At 35.5% G+C, this 22,868-nt stretch overlaps 1 protein-coding gene across 9 annotated transcripts in view; it reads left to right on the plus strand.

The window, feature by feature from the left end:
• The window catches only part of CCSER2 (coiled-coil serine rich protein 2), a 200,576-nt gene that overhangs the window by 119,082 nt on the left and 58,626 nt on the right, over nucleotides 1–22,868 (plus strand). For all 9 annotated transcript variants that reach the window (XM_040485605.1, XM_040485610.1, XM_040485606.1 and 6 more), the window contains one exon: nucleotides 4,628–4,823. In XM_040485605.1, coding sequence (XP_040341539.1) covers nucleotides 4,628–4,823 — 196 coding nt within the window. The remainder of the gene's footprint in view (nucleotides 1–4,627; nucleotides 4,824–22,868) is intronic.

Here is a 22,868-nt window from a genome sequence, read left to right on the forward strand (position 1 = left end):
CTAGTGTAATGTGTGAATCACAAACTTTAGTACAGAATCACACATATTAGTAATCAAAAAGCTTGGGTCGAAGTGGAGAAGAACATAAATATATAGGTACAGCCACATAGTTTAGGGAGATTCCTTTAAAACGGCAATGATAATTATGCAGTGATGTGATTATTAGGTGTTTGGATTGACTATCAGGTACTATTGTATGGATTCAATTTAAATGGGTTAAAAAAAGCTTATCTCTTAAAGATTCCTTTTTGTATTTATCCTGATCTTATTTTGGGGGAGATGATTTTATTTGCTATATTTATAGAACAGTGTTAAATAATATTGGTGATGGTGGACATTTCTTTCTTGTGCTTCTGTAACTACTGAACTCATTTTTGCCCTCCCCCAATACCCATATTGGTTCAGTTCTTCATATTCAGTCAACTACCTGGCCTGTGGTCAGCTACATAGATTCTGGCTTTGCTAACACACTGCCAGCCTTACAGTGTATTCCCCAAAACAGCATGCAGTCTTCTGTTGCTTCCACCATCTAATTTCTCTACCAGAAATCCACAGTTGTTAAAATCTGTATACAAATACAGGTTTATGCCTGTCAATTTAATATGAGGTGGTGTTTTCAGTAATTCCTCTATTATCTCATGTTTATTTTTCTTTACCTTTTTTACGTCTTCATCCCTGGGTTTGTGCTTGCACTCTTGGAAAGTGATTTTACCTCTCATTTTCAAAAGTTTCAAAGGTTCAGATTCCCATATGTGAACTTCATCGTCTTCTCAGAATGTGAAATCTCAGAATCTTCATTATCTCTCAGTCATTTTTTTTTCCTTTCCTGTCTTTAATTGTGTCCTTCTATTTTCTGAAATAACCCTTGTTATGTATTTGTTTTCTGTTCCATCTTTGTCTTCTTTTGCATCTCAGTTATCTTCATTTTTTTCCCCAGCAAACTACAGTAAGGTGTTACGTTACTTCCAATGGTTTGTCAGATAGTTTAGTACCAAATACGTAAGTTTAAACAAATTGTGTTAAAATTTACCATTTGAGGAATATAAGTGAAAGGTTATATGGCATTCTAGTATTCTTTTGACATTTATGTTGGAAAATTTTCTCAACATAAACAAGTTGGAAATTATTTATAATAAATAATATAATAGCAATTAGTTTTTATTTAACATTTACTGTATATCAGGAACTGTTCTATGCACTTTAACATATATTACTTCATATGAGACTTACAGCAACCTAATGAAGTAAGTACTCTTATTATCCTTAATTTATAGATCAAGAAAATGAAGGATAGATAAAGTAACTTGTCCTGTTACTAGCTAATAAGTGACAGAGATGAGATTTGAACTCAGGTAATCTATGCAGGTAATATAAAAATGAATAAGATATGGCCCTATTTTCAAAGGGCTTGCAATGTAATTAGAGGCAATAGCTATATAGATTTCTTTAATTTATGCTCAATAAATTAAGGATCCTAAAGTGCTAGTTTTATCTAGTTGAGGGCATCAGGAAGGGCTTTTGGAGGAAGTAGCATTTTAGTACTAGGAGAAGATATGTTTCATTTGGGATCTCATGGTGGAGGTATTTGAAATGCAAGCTAAGGTATATGAACTTCATTTTGTGTGCACTGGCAAACATTGAGAATTAAAGAAACTGTGGCCCAAAGATATTAAGTATTTTCAGTAGCTAGTTACTATCAGCCAGGATTTAAACCTTAATCCTAGGCAAGAGGCAGTTCTGTTATACCATTGTGGTTTTCTGGATACCATATCTTTTACCCTGTATTGTTAGTGGTAAAGACTTGTTGTGACTCTTCCTTTGAAATGCTTTTAATTCATTAGTTCCTTGCATGTGGTTCATATTTAGTCAACCTAAAATAAGCCTTATTCTCAGTATCTTCCCTCTCTAATTTTTATTTTATTCATTTGGTAAAATAGGAAGTAAAGTTTAATTTGATTATTAACTGGTACTTTTTAATGTGACAGCTTCCAGATTACAATTTTAAAGTAGTGCTTTGTTTTAATGTCACAACCAAAGAACTTTAGAATCTCAGAGATGGAAGCTTGAAAAGAAACAATCTAGTAGTTAAAATCCATGTTCCTTAATCATACAGTGAAAGCAGCAACAACAACAAAAATAAACAAATTAAAAGCTAACTGTTTTTGATATAGAGGAAAAGAATACACAGTCTTTGTCTTCATGGAGTTCATGATTTGGCACAGATTGCACATGAACACAATATACTGTGTTAAGTATCGTAGTGGGGCACACTAGAGGACTCTATCACACCTGTGGAAGTACCAAGCCCTGCTTTAGGAAGGGATTAAGGAAGCTTTCCCTGAGGAAATGCCAACTAATTTAAGATGAAGAGGAGTTATCATTCTTCAGATCAAGTGGGCAGTGGAGGGCAGGGTAAATAGCCTAGCCACGAGTATGGAGAGGTTGACATAGGTTTGGAGATGAGGGAGATTATAGTGTGCTTTGGCAATCTCAGGTAATTGGCTATGGATTAAGATGTGTTGAGGGGCGCCTGGGTGGCGCAGTCAGTTAAGCGTCCGACTTCAGCCAGGTCACGATCTCGCGGTCCGGGAGTTCGAGCCCTGCGTCAGGCTCTGGGCCGATGGCTCAGAGCCTGGAGCCTGTTTCCGATTCTGTGTCTCCCTCTCTCTCTGCCCTTTCCCCGTTCATGCTCTGTCTCTCTCTGTCCCAAAAATAAATAAACGTTGAAAAAAAAAAAAAAAGATGTGTTGAGGGATGAAGTTGAAGAATAAATTGGATTTAGGCTATCTGTGGCCTCATAAGCCATATTTGAGTCTCCTTGTCCCTGAAAAACATGCCTTGCATTTTGTGCTGTTGTTTTTTTATTTTCTTGTTCCAGAAAGCCTTCTCTTTCATTTCAGTCATACTTAAACCTCATACTTTATAGTTCATCCCAGGTTCTTTCTTGCCCAAGAAAACCTTCCAAAGTATGTCAACTTTTTTCTCTGAAAACATAGCTCTTATCTCTACTCTTCATATGCCAGATGAGTCTATGTTTTTGTTTTACTGCTTTGCTAACTTTTTATTATTATATATTTTTCATCATTCCATGTATACATTACCCATCTATTCAGTAATGGATGGTGAAATCATATTAATTGATCAGTAGTTGAAATTTAATCATTAAACTATATTTTGAACCAACAAGTATAAGGCAGAAGTATATGCAAACATATTAGAGTCTTAACTATAGATCAAAAATTTTTAAGTTCTTAAAATTTTTTTTTCTTGGGTTAAAACAAAAATCAGGCCTGAAATAAAATACGAAAAAATAGTTTCAGAGAAAAATAATTTTGTGAAAACCAAGCCCATGTTGAATATTTAAGAGTTTAGAAATTTGGGAATATTTGTTATAAATTAGAAAATCTAGTGTTTCAGGGCGCCTGGGAGGCTCAGTTGGTTGAGTGTCCGACTTCAGCTCAGGTCATGATCTTGCAGCTTGTTAGTTCGAGCCCTGCGTCGGGCTCTGTGCTGACAGCTCGGAGCCTGGAGCCTGCTTCTGATTCTGTCTCCCTTTCTCTCTGCTCCTCCCCTGTTCACTCTCTCTCTCTCTCAAAAATTAATAAACATTAAAAAAAAATTTAGTGTTTCTACTTTTTTTGTGTGGTTAAAATTTAATGTGTTGTGACTTTGGCAAATTTAATGGGTCATGAATTTAACTTGAATTCTGCTATGTTAATATGGCCATTATATTGGAGCGAGTGCTCGTTCAGTGTGTTATTTAATATATTGAGGTCTCACATATGTAACAAGTTCATGTCTTAAGAACCAGCTGGAATTATGTATTACATGAGTGTAGTAATTTAAAATTGCTTTAGCTAATGACTTCTGATCAAAGCATTGTGTTCTTCACAATCTGTGAAACACATCAGCCCCAGTTTTTGTGGCTTTTTGTTTTTTGTTTTTTGGTTTTTTTGGTCTGCTTTTTCAAGCACGTATATTGTATGAAACTAAAGGGAAGTTTAAATTTTCTTAGAGTAGACTTTTTTGGGAAATATGTGGTGTATATAAGACTTTTATAAAATCAAGTTTAATCTTTATTAGAAAAGAAGACTTACCAGTAATGTAAAAACAAAGTAGTAACAGTTTGTCTGTCTTAACTGTTTGCTGGGACTTAGAAGAAATAGGAATCCAGGCATGTGTGACCAAACTGGGAATGAAGATAGATAGCATAGTTATGGGGCTAAAAAAAGATGTGACGTCCAAGAGACCAGTTAAAATCAAGAGGTAAAAAGCAAACAATCCATTCAGGCAAAGAAAATGAGTGTAATTTGGGGGGGGGGGGGCAAGGCCTTTCCCTAGAGTTTTTTCTTTCTCTTCCATTTACTAAGGAATAAGGTTTATTCAACCAATGTGTAAAATACATAAAAAGGGGAGGGAGTGGAGAAGATAATTGTATTAATGAGAACTAGAACTGATTGGAACTTTTGGTGGAAACAAATTCAGTGTCCGAGGTAAGCAAAAGTCAAAGGCTTTGTGATAATGATAACTGATATGTAATAATCACTGGAATAATTTCATTACCTTGTTTTTTTCTGAAATTATATTGTATATCTTTTCCCTCCAACTTCTTCCCCTGCCCTTCCAGAGGCTCTCCCTATAGAGAATCTCCTTTGGGTCATTTTGAAAGCTATGGAGGGACCCCCTTTTTCCAGGCTCAGAAGATATTTGTAGATGTACCCGAAAATACAGTGATACTGGATGAGATGACGCTCCGGCACATGGTCCAAGATTGCACTGCTGTAAAAACTCAGTTACTTAAACTGAAGCGTCTGCTGCATCAGGTGAGTTCATATGAACATTTTTAGTTCTGATATTGTGAATTGCAAAATGAATTGACTTTTTAAAGTTAATTGGGTTTCTATGTCTATTTAGATTTCTGTAGAAATAATGCTTATAAATAGTATATAGCAAACTTCTGTGGGAGAAAAAAAACATGGGATTTTGTGTGATGTTCTCAGTATGGTCCCCAACATTTATGAGCTGTGTGATATTTGGTAAGCCAGTTTTTCTCCTATTTCCTCATTTTTATTTTATAAGGTTGTTGACACAATTAGAAATACTAGTTGTAAATTTAGAGATCTAATACCTGATGTATGGTATTCAGGCATTTAGTCATCAGTAGCTATTATTATAATTTCAGCTAACTAGGAAATCAACAGCAGTTTTTACTTACATAGTCATGTAATCTAACTTTTGTTTGAAACCTTTAAGTTTAATCTTCCTCAGCCCTTTCATTTCTTTATTCTAGAAAATCTAGACTCAACAGTGATGTGACTTGTCCAAAGACACAGGATGAGCTGATGGTAGAACCTGGCTTCTTGTTCAATAGTACTTTTTTTTTTTTTTTTTTTTTTTTTGCTTGAATTTACAGACAAGGTCAGATGCATAGCAGAAAACTAAGGAATAAAATTCTGATTTTATTTTACTTTATTTTTTTAATGTTTACATTTGAGAGAGGGACTGAGCATGAGCAGGGGAGGGGCAGAGAAAGAGACACACAGAATCTGGAGCAGGCTCCAGGCTCTGAGCTGTCAGCACAGAGCGGGATGCGGAGCTCAGACTCACAAACCCGTGAGATCATGACCTAAGCCGAAGTTGGATGCTCAACCTACTGAGCCACCCAGCTGCCCCTAACAATATTAATTTTAAATCATGAATGTCTTTTGGTTGATTTTAAAGCTTTGTTTGTTTGTTTGTTTGTTTTTGTAGGCTAGCCAGTTTTTGCTTAAAATTATGGTTGAGAAAGAATTGTCTCGCTTCTCTCCTGAATTTATTTTCTGGATTACTTTCCTCAGCGTTATATGTTGTAACTTCTTATGAGCAGGGACCATTTCTTAGAATTCCTGGTGTTTATCAAAACCAGACTCATGATATATGCTCAGTAAAAGTTAGTTGAATTGAAATATGGCTCCTGTGTTAATAATGATGATTAGTGTAAATACCCAGTTAAAGTCACGTAAATTGTTTTATAAGTATTTGATTATGGATTCTCCAGACTGCTCTTCTCTATTCTTGTGGATTTTGGACTACCCTTTGAAAGAAGCTTTTCCATGCTACAACTAGGAACAAGAAAGTAGAGAATCTTTTTCAGATCTGAGATCCTTGGACTTGTCTCAAGGCAGAGATTCCATGATTGAACTCTCCAGACATAGATAGAGCTTACGTTTTTAACTCTAACTAGAAGATAGACTCTGGTTTATAGTGTTTCTCTGTTTACTACTCCGGGGAGATTTTCTCATCAGGAGCTTCAGGGTCAAAGGAAAGAGGAGGTAGAAGGGGTGGGGAATAGCCAAAATATGTTAGATATCTACTTTGAATCAGTCATTGTACTAGCTATACTGTGTACCCTCTTTTGTTTCTGGGTTTATTGGCCTGAAATATGAAGCATGATAAATATCAGCTAATCAGACCAGGCCATGTCTAATAATGACAGAAGTAACATACTTCAGGAGAGAATACGTGATTGATAAGACACTTAAAAGAAAAACTGTGACTCTCTTAATGGTTCTTTTCTGTCGTTACGACCTCTGAAATTTTTAAATGAACACTGATCAAATTAACTTTACCTTTTTATTTATGCATTGAAGACAAAATTATGAGAAGAAAAACTGCAGAATCTTTTTAGTGCATCTTTGAAATTTCACAAAATGCTAATAGAAGTTAAAAGCTGAATGAGTCTAAAATTTCATATAACTGCCTCTTAATTTCTTCCCCATGTAATACTACTACTCAATTTAAAGAAGTTCAGTGTGATACATACACATAGTTTGAAAAATTCACATAGTATCCAGGCTTAATAAAATGCAGAATTTCTGTCCTTCACTCCACCTCAGTCAACCTTTTTGTTGTTGTTGTTTTCGTTTATTTATTTTGAGAGAGACAGCATGCGCGAGTTGGAGAAAGGGAGAGAGAGAGGATCCCAGGCAAGGTCTGCACTGTCAGTGCAGAGCCTGATGTGTGGCTCAAATTCATGAACTGTGGGATCATGACTTAAACTGAAATCAAGAGTCAGACACTTAACTGACTGAGCCACCCAGGCATCAACGTTTTCTAATCTGAACAGATTACCGTCTGAAGATTTCTCTAGAGCTATCATGCAAGGACTTCCTTTTGTCATATTCTGGGATTGGGTCCACTATTTCCTGTATATCTTCTTATTATTTAAAAAAAATTTTTTTAATAAGTTTATTCCCTCATTTTGCTAGAGTATATCTTTCATTTACTTTCTAAGAGGGGGTAAATGGATGGTAAGTTTTTTTTAGTTAGTACATTACTGAAAATTTCTTTCATCTACTATAGCGTGTTAATGATTTGCCTGGGGTGGAAGTGAGTTTTTCCTTAGAAATCTGAATGCATTGCTTTTCTAGGATTCAGGTTAGCCACTGGGAAAAGTCTACATTCTGATCTCCTTTACATTTTATGTTTCCTATTTTTATTTCTCTGAGAGATTTGTAATCTTTTTTTTTCCCCCCTGGCACTCTAATCTTTTATTTCTGCCATTCTGCAGTTTCACAGTGATGTCCTGGGATTTGAGTTTTGTTGTAGTTGTTTGTATGTTTCCCACTTAATGTCTTGGTAGAGTCTTTGGAGATTCATGTAGTGTGAAATTTTCTTAAGCCTTTTCCATGATTTTATTTTTGCCCCATTGTCTCTGTCTTTCTGGAATTCTTGGTAATTACAAACTAGAACTTCTGAATTGATTCTCAATCTTTTATCTTTTTATTTCATATTTTCCTTTGGATTTGATTATCTTTTCTGGTATATTTCCTCAACATCATATTCCAGCTCTCCTTTTCTATTGAATTATTTATCTTGGCAATTGTATTCTTAGTTTTCAAGAACTCTTTATAATATACCATTCCTTATTCATATCATTCAATTTTTGTTTTGTCAGTAAGTATATTAAATAGAGTGTTTTTATTAGGTTTTGTTAAGGTTTCTCAGGTTCCTTGCATTATCTCTCTTTCCAAAGAGTCATTTTGTTTATGTTTACTTTGGTTTCTCTTTCTATTGGAATATTTCTTCAAATATCTGATGATTATTTATTGTTCATTAATATTTAGGAGTGAGGGGGCGCCTGGGTGGCGCAGTCGGTTGAGCGTCCGACTTCAGCCAGGTCACGATCTCGCGGTCCGTGAGTTCGAGCCCCGCGTTGGGCTCTGGGCTGATGGCTCGGAGCCTGGAGCCTGGAGCCTGTTTCCGATTCTGTGTCTCCCTCTCTCTCTGCCCCTCCCCCGTTCATGCTCTGTTTCTCTCTGTCCCAAAAATAAATAAACGTTGAAAAAAAAATTAAAAAAAAAAATTTAGGAGTGAGGAACTAAAAAGTTGATTCAGGACTCTTTGTACATTAGCTAGGCTGGTCAGCTGGCTGGCTTGATTTTCCAGGACTGCATTGGTATTGGAGGACCCACAATATCTACTAAGTGGAGGATTTTTCCTTCTTAGGTTGTTGTATTTTCTCCTGAGAAGAAACCACTAATTTTTGTTTTGTTTTGTTTTTGCTTGGAATAGAGCTAGAAGACTGGGAGTCTGTTCTTGCCTTATACAGACTTACAATTAATTTCCAGCATCTTTAACCCTGATGGGTCATATTCTTTTTCTGTATCTAGCATTTGGCCCTCATTGGGGTTTTGCAGGGCAAATTGGTTCTTTTTTGTTGTACATATTGATGTACATACATATTGGTGGAATTGCTGTTAGAGAGGTGGAGTTTTGCACTCATTTGCAAACATAAGAACTTAAATTTAAAAGCACTAGTAACCGGTATCTACTTGGGGCTACTCATATGAGATTGATTATTATAGGGAGGAGTCACCGGAGTTCTCATATTTTGACCGAGCCCTGCAAGATTTGACTGAGTACTAGCTCTTGAAGAAAAATGTCCACAAAGAAAGAGGTAGTGGCATCATCTCTTTGGTTCTCTCACTTTGGTGTTCTCTCCTCCAGATGGCTTACCCCAAGGCAATGTTCCTTAAATTCAGAAAGAAATATTTTCCTTGATTATTTTCAGCAGTTTAAACTATTTCCCTTATAAGATTAAATTAAATTCACAAAAGGAAACTAAAGAGAAATGATTAATGAAAATAAAAATAGCATAAAAATCATTTCTATAGCCTACTTCTTAGAGGAAACAATAGAATTTTATAGAGCTCCAGGGGACTTTACATATAAATATGTAAAACTTCTATTACCTAGTACTCAGTAAATGTGTGTTAGATTGATTTTAATCAGACAGTTTTATAAATGCCTTACCTGCCTTAGTTCCTGGTGATTTCTTAATCTAGTGGCCCTTCATTGCTGTCTTTATTTTCTTAGTCTTCAGACCTGATTAAGAGGCCCTACTTGATAAGGACAAATGAGAAACAACATTTGTATTGTCTAGATTCCCTTAGTGTCTATTACCATTTTGAAGGAATTACCTTTAAAATTGGTCTTAGTTATACAAAGAAAAAGAACTGAGAGAGAGAGAGAACAAAGATGTTTATTATAAGGAATTGGCTCATGTCGTTATGGAAGTTGAGAAATCCCAAGATCAGCAGTTGGCAAGCTTGTTCTAGTCTGAATCTGAGTTCTAGTCTGAGTCTAAAGTCTGAGTCTGAGTCTGAAGGCCTGGGAGCTAGGAGAGCCAACAGTGTAAGTTTCAGCATGAGTCTGGGTTCAAAGGCAGCAAAATACCAATGTCCCTGGTTTGAAGACAGTCTAGACTAAAAGAGAGTGAATTTTCCCTTACTCCACCTTTTCCTCTATTCAGGCCTTCAGCAGATTGGATGAGACCAACTTATAAGTCCATGGAAGGTAGTTTTGGTAGAAGCATTGTGAGCAGAGAAGCAAATCCATATACAGAGTAAGCGTCTATTACAGTAAGGACAAAACATCATCTTTTCCGTGATGCAAGTGGTCTAGTATAATCAACCAGCCACCAGGTAGCTGGCTGATCATCCAGGGAGTGGTGCCATATCAGGGACTCAGTGTTGATCTCTGCTGCTGGCAAGTTAGGCACTAAACAATGACCATAGCCAATGTGGCCATGTTGCTGAGTCTGTGCATAATTTGTATCCCTGCCACCATTGCCATTTTGTTCATGAGCCATTTTGGACGACAGAGGTAGCTAGGGAAAGACGCTGACTGGTATCTGTGGAATGGATCAGACTATCCACTTAAATTTTTAAATCCTCTTCTGCTGAGATCACCTTTTGGTGAGCATTCACATGATACAAATATCTTCATATTTTTTGCCCATTCACAGAGGGTCTATCCATACACCTCTTCCCCAAATTTCTTTTTTACCAGTTTTTCAATCATGTTTCTTCTAAGTCCCTGACCATTGGTCCATGAATTGGTATATAATCATATGTCTGGACATTTTTTCTTCTAAGCAAAGTGAATAGCCACATGCATTACTTGAAGTTCTGCCACTGGGAGGATTTCTTTCCTCTGCTACCCTTCCAGGATGTACCAGAAAGGAACCGTAGTGCTGCAGCTGTCCACTTGTAGGTGTTGTCTGCATATTATATGAAACCATCTGGAAACCAAACCTGCGTCTTCTCTTCCTCTTTCAACTAATTTTAGGGAACTCCCCATGAGGCCATAGTATAGTTTCAGAGAGAGAAGGCAGTATAGCAGGAAGGTGGGAGGACCATGGCATTTGAGCCACTTCTTCATGTACCTTACTTTTATCTTTGGCCTCTTCAGGCCCGATCACAACTATTACCACTTCTATTTGATGATAGAATGTTTCTGTGTACCCCCAACTTTATGACTTTGTGTGTTAGATAATATCCTATTCATGATGGGCAGCTCAGGTAGCATGGTAACTCGGTGGCCCAAGATTAAGCATTCAGTCACTACTAAGACCCAGTAGCAGACCAAAAGCTGTATCTCAAAAGAACAGTAGTTATCTGCAGAGGATGGCAAGGCTTTGCTCCAAAATCATAAGGGCCTGCATGTACAAGGGTCTACAAAGGCCTCCAGACAGTATCCCTGTTTGTCACTGACACTTCCACCCCATGGAATCTGTTGGATCATATCACCCAAGGGGCAGAACAGCTTGCACAACAGCCTGGACTTATTGCAGAACCTTCTGGACTCTACTCAAATCTAGCAGCTATTTGGGTCACTTGGTAAATGGGCCAGAATAACACACCCAGATGAGAAATATGTTGCCTCCAAAACTCAGAGGTGCCCACTAGGTGCTGTACATATTCTTGGTTGTAGGAAGATCCAGATGCAGTGACTTACTCTTCACGTTAGAAGGGGTATTTTGACATGCCCGTGGTCCTCACTCCTGCACACTGTCTTTTTCTGCAAACACTTGTTTTCATATTCCGTTTTTTGTTCCTGGCAGTGAGGGTAAATTGATGATTGGACAGTGCTATTCAAAGTAGCTTGTAAAAGTGTTTGTTACTAATCCTTGGAGAGTTAAAGTAGCTCTTTCCATAATAGAAATCAACACATTTCATCCTTTCAGAAATATTTGCTATCAAAAAAAAAAAAAGACTGAGCCAAAACCAAACTGTGTTTAATGACCAGTTGATTTATAGTCTGGTGCAAGCTTTTTATTTTATTGTGTTGCAGACAGAAAATAGTCTGTGCCAAAACAAATCTGTGAATCAAACTGTAAATAACACTGGTGAAAGACACTATTCTTACTTGTGAAAGACAAGTCAGGGAAGTGAAAAGATATGCAACCAAATATTACATTAGAAGTATCCTTATGTAGTATGTGAAATAGAACAATTGCTCTGGGAATGGAGATGAAGAAATTCACTCTCTGCCATCATAGAGAAGATGTGAAACTGCGAGTTGAGTTTATCAGGTGAAGAATTTGTGGAGGAAATCAGTGGATTCAACATGAACAAAGGTATAGGTTCTTGAGAGTATGAGCTCATTTGTCATAATGACTGTAGGAAAACCCATGAGTACCTAAGATACTCAATAAAGAGAAAGCCAGAAAAACCAGTGTTCACTTGGTACACTTTGAGGTAACTATTAACACAACTTCTTACTTTAAAAATGTTTATTAACAAGAAAAATTAAGCATTTATGCTGCATTTACGGTGGGACTATATTTCAGTAACTAAAGCGACATCTATATTTCAATAACTAAATCCTTAATGAAATATGATTGAATTTTGCTGAAGAGTGCCATCAAATAAATGTAGAAAGTGTAATAAAATTAGGGAAACGTTATTGTACAAACAACAAAGAAATTTCTAATGAATTTTTCTTTAAAATTTTTTTAATGTTTATTTTTGAAGGAGAGAGAGCGCATGAGCAGCGGAGGGGCAGAGAGAGGGAGACACAGAATCCAAAGCAGGCTGCAGGCTCTGAGCTATCAGCACAGAGCCTGACGTGAGGCTCGAATCCATGAGCCGTGGGATCATGACCTAAGCCGAAGTCGGATGCTTAGTTGACTGAGCCACTCAGGCGCCCCTCTAAAGAAATTTTCTGAAGAAATTTCTGCCTTATGCCAAGATTATTAATTATTGTTATAACTGTGAGGTGAATAGTCCGTTCACGTAGTGCCAAAGTAACACCATAATTACTTATAGTGGCAAGAGAAAACCATACTTGTTCATTGGGGAGACCAAACTGTCCTCACCCTAATCCAGAGATAGTTTTCCCATTAGTAATGAGTTGAGTTAGCTAGATAATGTGTATCTGCTCATGTGATACACATAATTGTGCATAATATATTCTAGCCCAAAACATTTAATCTTAATTCCTCAAGTTACTGCTCACAGATTTCTTTTTACAGAATAAACAGATGATAGAAGAATAAGAGAGGAAGGACAAATTCGTATGGTTGGAATTTCTGTAGAAAAAATTGTAATATCCCTTTAGCTTGTTAGTGTCCTAAAAAGTTGATGAAGGGAGGTGAAAGTGCTACATTAAAAGAAATTTAAGGGACAACTAGATGTAATGTGAAATTCTGACCTGGATATTGGTTGACAGATCAACTATAGGGGATATATTTGGCCAATTGGGGGGAAATTTGAATATGACTTCTATATTAGATGAGATAAAAATTTGCCAAAATGGAAAGATAGATATTGTTGGCTGGTTATAGAATACTATTTACATTATAATCATATATCTTTACATATATCTATATGTGTATCTCCAGAAGGAAATGCACTAAGGTGTTAATAGTGGATTCTCACTGGATGGTGAGAATGTGATGTCTTTTTTTCTTTAATCTACATTAAAGAAAATGTAGATTTCCTTTTTTTTTTTAAGTTTTTTAAATTTATTTTGAGAGAGAGACAGCATGAATGGGGGAGGGGCAGAAAGAGAGGGAGAGAGAGAATCCCAAGCAGGCTCCACACTGCCAATGCAAAGTCTGTTGCAGGACTTGCACTCTTGAAATGTGAGATCATGACCTGAGCCGAAACCAGGAGTCAGTTGGATGCTTAACCAACTGAGGCACCCAGGCTCCCTTAATCTACATATTCTGGTTTCTCATTTTCTATAATATGTATTTACTATTTTGGGAAAAAATAAAAGGTTATTGAAAAGGTACATGTCTTATTCAAACATCAGTTCATAATGGGATATAGTGAAAATGTAGGATGTCAGAGAAGAGGCAGCAGTGATAGGCTTAGGGCAGATTGTAAAGGCCCTTTGTGCCACAAAAGGAGCTTGAGTGTTACTCTTTAGGCACTAGTAAGCCAGATGAGTGACATGGCCAAATTGGTATTTTAAAAATACTATTTGAAGGGATTTGTGGCAATGTAAGATGTCCCATCCTTATTATTTAGTGTTTTCCTTATTCCTGTTAACTTCTAGTGGAGAATGGTATTTAGAAGCCAAGATTTGGGGGCTAGATGTGCTTATTGCGATTGGGTTGTCAGTACCCTTAAGCCCTCCCAAGGCATGTAAGTGTGCATGCGTGTATTTGTGGGATTTTGTATGCATACTAGTGACTGTATTTCTATATCTCTGTATATTGAAAACTGTGGGTTTATGCTTATAATTTTAATTCCACTCTAAATACAGCGTTTCTCCTTTTCTGTATTTATAATTCTCTCCTCCAACAGTGAGAAAATTAGTTTCTGTTTTCCTTAATATATTTATTCATTTCATCAGTCCTCTTCAGTGCGACCTGTTTCCTGCCACCGCTGTTACTACCTGCCCTGTGTAGTTTCTCTCCTCACGCCATTAAGGTTCTGCATCTTAGTGAGGTTCCCCATGCATAGCTTCTTCTCATCCTCTGTGTATACCTTCCTCACCCTACTTGGGCTCTGACTCCTTGTCAGCCAGTCCCCTGGGCTCTGACACCCCACACCAGTCTCCCTCTCCGTACGATGCCTCCTTACTGTGCTTGGGCTTGATACTACATGTCAGTTAATGCCTACACATGGATACCATCCTTGCCATAATTGATTCTTTCATCTGGCACTAGTTCTTTTCTTGTATAGATGCTCTCTTTATGCTGCTTGAGCTCTGGTAGTCCTCTCCAGGCCATCGATATGTGGATACCCACCTCAATCTGCTTAGACTCTGATAGCCCACACCAGGCTGCCTGTTTGTGCATGTGCCCTTCATGTTCTACTCAGGTTTGACTCTGCTGTCACATTGTTTCCCTACTCCCTCCATGGATATCTTTTTCACTGTTGTGGGCTCTGACATGCCTAGTAAGCTGCTTCCCTGCAGGGACATGTTCTCTACTTTGGCGTTTTTTGGGTAGAGACTTATCTTGTTCTGTCTCACTTAATGGCTTGTTTAGGAAGGGAAAGGATAATGAAGAGGAAGAAGAAACAAATGAGAAAAAGAAAAAGTATCAACTTTATTAAGGTAGAATTTACATTCAAATAAAATGCACCCATTTTACATATTTTGTTTGCATTTTGATGAATATGTGTACAGTTGTATAACCACCACTACCACAATCAAGATAAAGAACATTTCTACAATTGCTAAAATCCTCTCATGTCCCTTTGCCATCAGTTGTCTCTTGAACCTGTTCCAGACAACCATTACTCTTTCTGTTACTAAGTTTTGCCTTTTCTAGAATTTAATCTAAATGAGATCATCCAGTGTGTACCCTTTTAGTTTCTGGATTCTTTCACTCGGCGTAATGGTTTTGATATTCATCTATTTTGAGAGTATCAATAGTTCTTTACTTTTTATTGATGAATAGCATGTTATTGTGTGTATGTATGTGTGTATATATTTTTATTCATTTACCTGTTGGTATTTGAGTTGTTTTTAGTTGTGGGAAATTGGGATGATGCTGAATTTCTATATATTAATGATGAAAGTTAATAAGAATGAATGTAATTTAAAAAACTAGAATTTGAATTTAGACCACTTCTTCCATGGTCTTGGGTAAGTTCTCCATAAAAGATGCAGAGATTATAATAGCTCCTATCTGAGGACTGTTATAAAGAATGTATGAGGAAATTCAGATCAAGTGCTAAGCATAATGTCTGATGCCTAGAAAGCAATTAATAAATGTTAGGTATTACAATAATGGCAATAACAACAATAAAAATATGAAGGTCAGGGGTTTTTAATTGCTTGCATTGCTCAAAATTTTATGTGGCTGCTCAAAAAGCTAATTCCAGGGGCGCCTGGGTGGCGCAGTCGGTTGAGCGTCCGACTTCAGCCATGTCACGATCTCGCGGTCCGTGAGTTCGAGCCCCACGTCAGGCTCTGGGCTGATGGCTCGGAGCCTGGAGCCTGTTTCCGATTCTGTGTCTCCCTCTCTCTCTGCCCCTCCCCCGTTCATGCTCTGTCTCTCTCTGTCCCAAAAATAAAAAAAAAATAAAAAAAAAAAAGTTGGAAAAAAGCTAATTCCATTTACTTTAATACTCATTAAATTAGTCTTATTTCATCATTCAGTATATTTTATTAAATACTTGTTGAGTACTAAGATTGTGATAATATTGAAGATAAAAAGAAAGAAGACACAATTCTTGTATGTAGTGCATTGTTCTTAAAACTATACATTACAACTGGCTAGTGGGATTTGAAATAAATTTTGACCATTATAACTAGAATTTTTTCCTAATAAAGTAGAATAGTATAGGAACTATCAGGGGGCATTACATGTAAAAAAGACAAATACTGATTTGTGGAACATTTTTGATATGTTATCTGTATCTGAATATCCATCATCTATTCATCCATGCTTATTTAGATATATGCACACACATACACACACATATATGCACACATATTCATAAATATATATACTTGGTTGTGATATAAATGTATTTCTTATTGTGGGCCGTGGTTCCCCCCAAAATAAACCTTTTCTAGTATATAAACAGTGCTATGCTCAGAATTCCAAGATAATAAATCATAGATTTAAATTGGAAATAATGAAATGATCACTGCATTAATAAAGCATTAAATCATCAGTAAATGTGCTGAATGATGTTTGTGATGTTTTATAAAGAAACCTGAAAATTTTTATATAAAAGATCTGAAAAAAATACTTATGTTCTATAAGAAGTCTAAATGTTATAAAAATTAATTTACTCCAGGGATGTTAATGTAGGAACCAAGCCAACTACTTTATAATCTAGGAGAACATATAAGCATTAGATAATTATAAAAATGATGTGTTACAAAGGGCAAAGATGCAAACTGAATGTATGATTGGAACCTGTAGTTCTTCCCAGTACTGTTTATAGATGTAATACATTTCACCCAAAATCAAAACACCTTTATTTGTGGTATTCATCAAAATGACTCCAAAATTATTAACACCAAAGAATAAGAAAGACAAAAAGAGAAAGGGTGGGAGGAAACTCTTTAGAGCAAGATATAATACTGACACAAATAGAAACATAAAGCAGTGGAAAAGAATAGAAAACCCAGACATATGTGCTGAAGTATCTACTAAACAATTGGACACAGAAGGATTTTAAAGTAAATGACTGAGGAGAAACTCAGTAGTATAGAGGCAATTATTTAGTTTATACTATAGTAAACAGATGGTTTGAAGAATTAAATATTTTTTTAATTAAAATTTTAGAAGAAATTTACAACTAATATTTTCAAGTGACAGAAGAAACCTATAAAAAAGGATATCCTGACTCAGATATATACAATTAGGTTCAATAAAAAAATCTAAACAAAAAATTTGTAAATAACAGTTGCTTAAAATATTACAAAATCTATCCTTATATAACAATGTTCTAGTCAATTTGAATACTAGATTTTTCTATTTTAAAAATATATTTATCCCAACCATTTGTTAGGCTCACCTCTCTGAAGCGCTTATTTAAAATCAGGCTTTATAAGTTTGTATTTCAGAAATCCTCTCAAATATAGCTTGAATCATTAGATGTTAAACCCAATAGGTGAATTACAGCATTACTCAAAAATTATTTTCAGTGTACGTTATAGAGTCTACGTGAGGTGATGCGATTGTTCATATGCTTTTTTTTTTTAATGACTTTTTAAAAAGAAAATGAAAAAAATCCACGTCTCCTCTTCCTCTACTCCCTTTCCTAGGATGCCTCTTGTGATTGTGTTGTAGCATATCTGAAACACAAGGCAGCTTTGTTGACATCACTGATGATGCTTGTCAGCAGAGATTGGTCAATGCTGCCAAACTTTTTTGTTAGTCATTTCAAGTGTCTGTGTCCATTGCAGCTGCTCTGGAACTCATAGGAAGATCCCAGTTTTTGCAAACTCATGGAAGAACCACCTGGGTAAGATGGAGTTTGTTACAGGGTTTTCCAATAAGTTCATATGTGAACAAGAGTTTACCTTGATGCTAGGTCAAAAGAGAAAAGTGGAAGATGGCTTGATGACAGTAGTCTCCTAGTGCTCATAGGATAAAGGAAAGTCTCTGTCTCTTTTTGAATCTTTAATAAAATGCTACTGGCATAAGAGTTAAGTAAGGATAATTATATTTAGAGTTCAGAAATCCTAATTAGAAATCATAGAGACTGTTGAGACACTTCATTCAGTAAAGCAGCCCACCATAGTTGGGATAATCAGTTAACTATGAATTGCTTATTTTTTGTGCAGCAGGGTGTTGTAGTTTTTATGTATTTCTGCATCTATGCATTTATTAAATAGGTTTATGCAAAATCCTTAGAACAGTGCCAGCATTATTCAGTAAATGTTAGCTTCTTAATATACGTGATATGAAATATGAACATTGCATGTGCGATTGTTTTTCAGTTTTTTGGGTTTTTTTTAGAGAAAAGGTTTTCTGTCCATTTTATGTTTTTCTTCCTCCTGTAATGCTTAAAGAAGTTTTTCTAATTTTGGTTTGGGACACTTTTCATTTGAGTTGAAGTTTACTTACTATTGGTTAGTGTCAGAGTTATTTGGAGAGGAGATGATTTATTAATTGATTCAGTTGGAGATTTTATTCATGATCTTTAAGCTCCTGTGCTTTGATGGAAATAATAGGTTTTTCCCTCTTTGATTGGCTAAGTCTAGACTGCTAGGCTGTCAAAAAAAATTGGAAAGTGTTTTTTTTTGAGGCATACCAATGGCTTAAACATTAGTAACTCTTCAATTGTCTTGGGCTATACTATAAATTTGTTTTATTTAGAATAATATTATTTCAGTTTTCAAAAATATTTGAGGATGGGCTTTCATCCTTTATTGATTTCTAATCTAGGTTAATAATAAAGAATATCTATGTGATATAAATTCTTTGGAATGTGTTGATATTTGCTTTGTGTCTTAAAGCAGGGGTGGAAAACTTTTCCTTAGAAGGCTACATAGTAAATATTTTAGCTTTTCTGGGCAAGAAGCAAAATCGTGGTTCTTAGATAGATATTTATAAAATCATTTAAAATGCAATCATTTAAAAATGTAAAAGCCATTCTTAGCTCATGGACTATGATAAAAATAGACATCTGGCTGGATTTGTCCTGTGGACCATGGTTTATAATTTCCTGGCTTAGAATATGCTTGATTTTTGTGATTTTTCTATGTTTGTTTGAAAGCATATATTCTCTATATTTTAGGTAGCAGTATGTCTATTATATTGACCTTTTTATTGTGTTATTTATATTTATCCTTACTAAATTTTTCTCTTTGCTCTATGAGTTTCTGAGAGTAGTATTAATTTCCTGCTATAATTATAGATTTTTCCATTTCTTCTTTTAATGCTCTATTTTATTAGGTATATAAATGTTTATGATTGGCACATCATCTTGGTGGAGTGTTTCTTTGATCACTAAAGCTTTGTTTATCCTCATTAATGCTTTTTATCTTTAATTTTACCTTGCCGCTTGTGTTATAGTCATATTAATATATCAATTTTCCTTTTTTTGTTATTATTGAGATTTATCTGGTGTTCCTCTCTCCTTTTGTTTGCTTTTAGTTTTTTCTTTTTTTTTTTTTTTGAATTAATTTTCTGAGGCTGCCACAATATAAAATACAAACTGGGTGGCATATAACAACAGAAATTTATTCTTCCACAGTTCTGGAGGCTTGAAATCTGAAATCAAGGTGTTGTCAGGGCCATGTGCTCTCTGAAGGCTCTAGGAGAGGAATCTTCCCTGCCTCTTTAGCTTCTGGTGGTCCTGGCAATCCTGGGCATTCTTTGCCTTGTAGATGCATCACTCCTGTCTCTGCCTCTATCTTCACATGACCTTCATATGACCTGTGTGTTTGTGTGTCCAAATTTCTCTCTTCTTATTTACAAAGATACTGGTCATATTGGATTTTAGGCTCGGCCCTATTCCATTATGACCTCAATTTGATTACATTTGTAAAAACCCTATTTCCAGATGAAGTTCTGTTCACAAGTTTTGAATTGGCATGAATTTCTAGGGGAGACAGAATTCAATCTAATTCAGCTTTTTTGAGGTATAATTTTCATGCTCTAAAATTCAGCCCTTTTTGTTGTAAAGTTCTGTGAGCTTGACAAATCCATACAGTTGTGCAGCTAGCTATTACAATCACCCCCAAAATTCCTTTTTTTTTTTTTTTTAACTTTTATAATCAATCCCTATACCCCCTGCTAGCTCCTGGCAACCACTGATTTTTTTTAACCACTGATCTTTTTTATGTCTCTGTAGTTTTGCCTTTTCAAGACTGTCACATAAATGGAATCATATATGGTTTTCTGAGTCTGGCTTTTTTCCCTTACCATAAGTCATTTCAAATTCATTCATGCTGTCCTTGTATCACTAATTTGTCCCTGCTTATTGCTGAGTAGTATTCCATTGTATGCATGCATGTTTGTTTATCCGTTTACCAGTTGAAGTTTATTTGTTTCACTTTCCAGTTTCTGGCAATTGTGAATAAAGCTACTATAAATATAAACATTTGTGCATAGATTTTCATGTGCACATGTTTTCATTTCTCTTGGGTTAGTACCTTGGGTTAAGATTGTGGAGTTGTATGGTGAGTATATATTTAACTTAAGAAACTGCCAAGCTGTTTTCCAAAGTGTCTGTATGATTTTGTATTCCCATCAGCAATTAATGAAAGCTTCAGTTATTTTGCATCTTTGCATCTGCCTGGTATTGTGTTTTTCAGAAGCTTTTCAAGTAGATGTGCAGTGGTATCTTACTGTGGTTTTAATTTGCATTTGCCTAATGACTAATCATTTTGAGCATATTTCCATGTACTTATTTACTATTTGTATATCTTCTTTGGTTTTTATTATTTTGCCCATGAACAAAAATGTCTGTTTTATTGATTTTTGAAAGTTCTTTATATATTTATAATAGTACTTTAGCAGGCAGGTAAATGAAACAAATGAATATTGAAAAAAATGAAAGTTGCTTTTTAGGCAGCTATGTACAATTGTGAGTTAATGAACTGTTAAAAACCCTGAAGCACATTATCATTTTTTTTATTGTCAATATTGTTTAAAAATAGCTAACAATTTATAAGTGCTCTCTATGAGTTAGATACTATGCTCAGTATGTTACCTGGATTATTGCAAATATTTTCTCCCAGTCCATAGCTTCTCTTCTTAATCTGTTAATAGTATTTTAAAGAGCAGAAGTCCTTCTCTTGAAGTCAAATTTATCACTATTTTTTATTGTCATGTTTGTGGTATCATATTTAAGAAATCTTGGTCCAACCCAAAGTTACAGAGATTTTCTGTTTATTTGGAGAGTTTTTATAGTTTTAAGTTTGGCATATAGGTCTGCAGTCTGTTTTGAGAATTTTTGTATATGGCATTGAGGTATGAGTGAAATTAATTTTCTTGCATATGGATGTTCTGGTACCATTTGTTGAAAAGACTATCCTTTCTTTATTGAATTGCCTTGGTACTTTTATCAAAAATGCCTTTGAACATAAATGTGTCTGTTTCTGGACTCTTTCATTCCTTTGATCAATGTCCTTTTGCCAATATCAGATTCTCTAGATTACGATAGCTTTTATAGTAAGTCTCAAAGTAGTATTATAAATTCCAACTTTATCTTTTCAAAATTATTTGACTGTTTTAGTTCTCTTGCCTTACTATATAAATTTTAGAACCAGCTTTTCTATTTCGGCGAAAATTTTGCTGGAAATTTGGTTGAGTGGGCACTGATACGTAGTTGAATTTGGAAGAGAGTTGATATTTCAACAATATTGAGTCTTTAAATTCATTAAAGAGTATACCTCTCCATTTATGTAAGTCATCTCTGATTTCTTTTTTTTTTTTTTTTGGTTTTTAAATTTTTTTTTAACGTTTATTCAGTTTTGAGAGACAGAGACAGAGTGCAAGTGGGGGAGGGGCAGAGAGGTAGGGAGACACAGAATCTGAAGCAGGCACCAGGCTCTGAGCTGTCCGCCCAGAGCCAGATGCGGGGCTCAAACTCACAGACTGCGATATCATGACCTGAGCCGAAGTCACTCAACTGACTGAGCCACCCAGGTGCCCCGATTTTTTTTGTTTGTTTGTTTTTGAAATTTGTCTATATTTTGTTAGATTTGTACCTAAATATTTCTATTTGGGGATTTTGATTTTTTTTCTTGGTTTTGTTGGATTTTGGTTTAATGTAAATGTTTTTAAATGTCAATTTTCAGTTCTTTGCCATAGAAATAGTAGGTTTTTATATATCAACCTTGTATTTTGTGACTTTCCTAAATTCATGTGTTAGTTCTAGTAGTAGTATTGCAGATACTTTGGGAAATGATACAGCTAAAATTATATTACTTGAATGGAGATGGTTTTATTCCTTTTTTAGTTTCTACTTGTCCTTTAAAATTTCATTTTAGGGGCGCCTGGGTGGCGCAGTCGGTTGAGCGTCCGACTTCAGCCAGGTCACGATCTCGCGGTCCGTGAGTTCGAGCCCCGCGTCAGGCTCTGGGCTGATGGCTCAGAGCCTGGAGCCTGTTTCCGATTCTGTGTCTCCCTCTCTCTCTGCCCCTCCCCCGTTCATGCTCTGTCTCTCTCTGTCCCAAAAATAAATAAACATTGAAAAAAAAAATTTTTTTTTTAAATAAAAAAAAAAATAAAATTTCATTTTACTTGCTTTATTGCACTGGGTAGGAACTCCAGTATAATAGAGTACCTTGTTCCTGGCTTTAGGGGTAAAGCATTCAGTCTTTCACTGTTAAATATGATGTTAATTTTGAGGCTTTTTTTTAGATGGATTTTATCAGGTTGAACAAGTTCCCTTCTCTTGCTAGTTTGCTGTGTTTTTGTCATGAATGGATGTTGAATTTTGGAAGAAACTTTTTCTGTGTCTGTTGCGATAATCATATAGATATTTCTTGATATGCTGAATCACATTGCTTTTTAACTATTGAGCCAGCTTTACATTCCAGGGATCAACTCCACTTGTTCATAATCTTTTTTCCTTTTTATATATTATTGAATTTGATTTAGAGATATTTTTTCAAGGACTTTTGTGTATTCACAAAGGATCTTGATCTTTAAGTCTTCTTATACT

Source organism: Herpailurus yagouaroundi, unplaced genomic scaffold (genome assembly GCF_014898765.1).
Source record: "Herpailurus yagouaroundi ecotype Mexico unplaced genomic scaffold, PumYag 163, whole genome shotgun sequence".
Classification (NCBI taxonomy): Eukaryota; Metazoa; Chordata; class Mammalia; order Carnivora; family Felidae; genus Herpailurus; species Herpailurus yagouaroundi.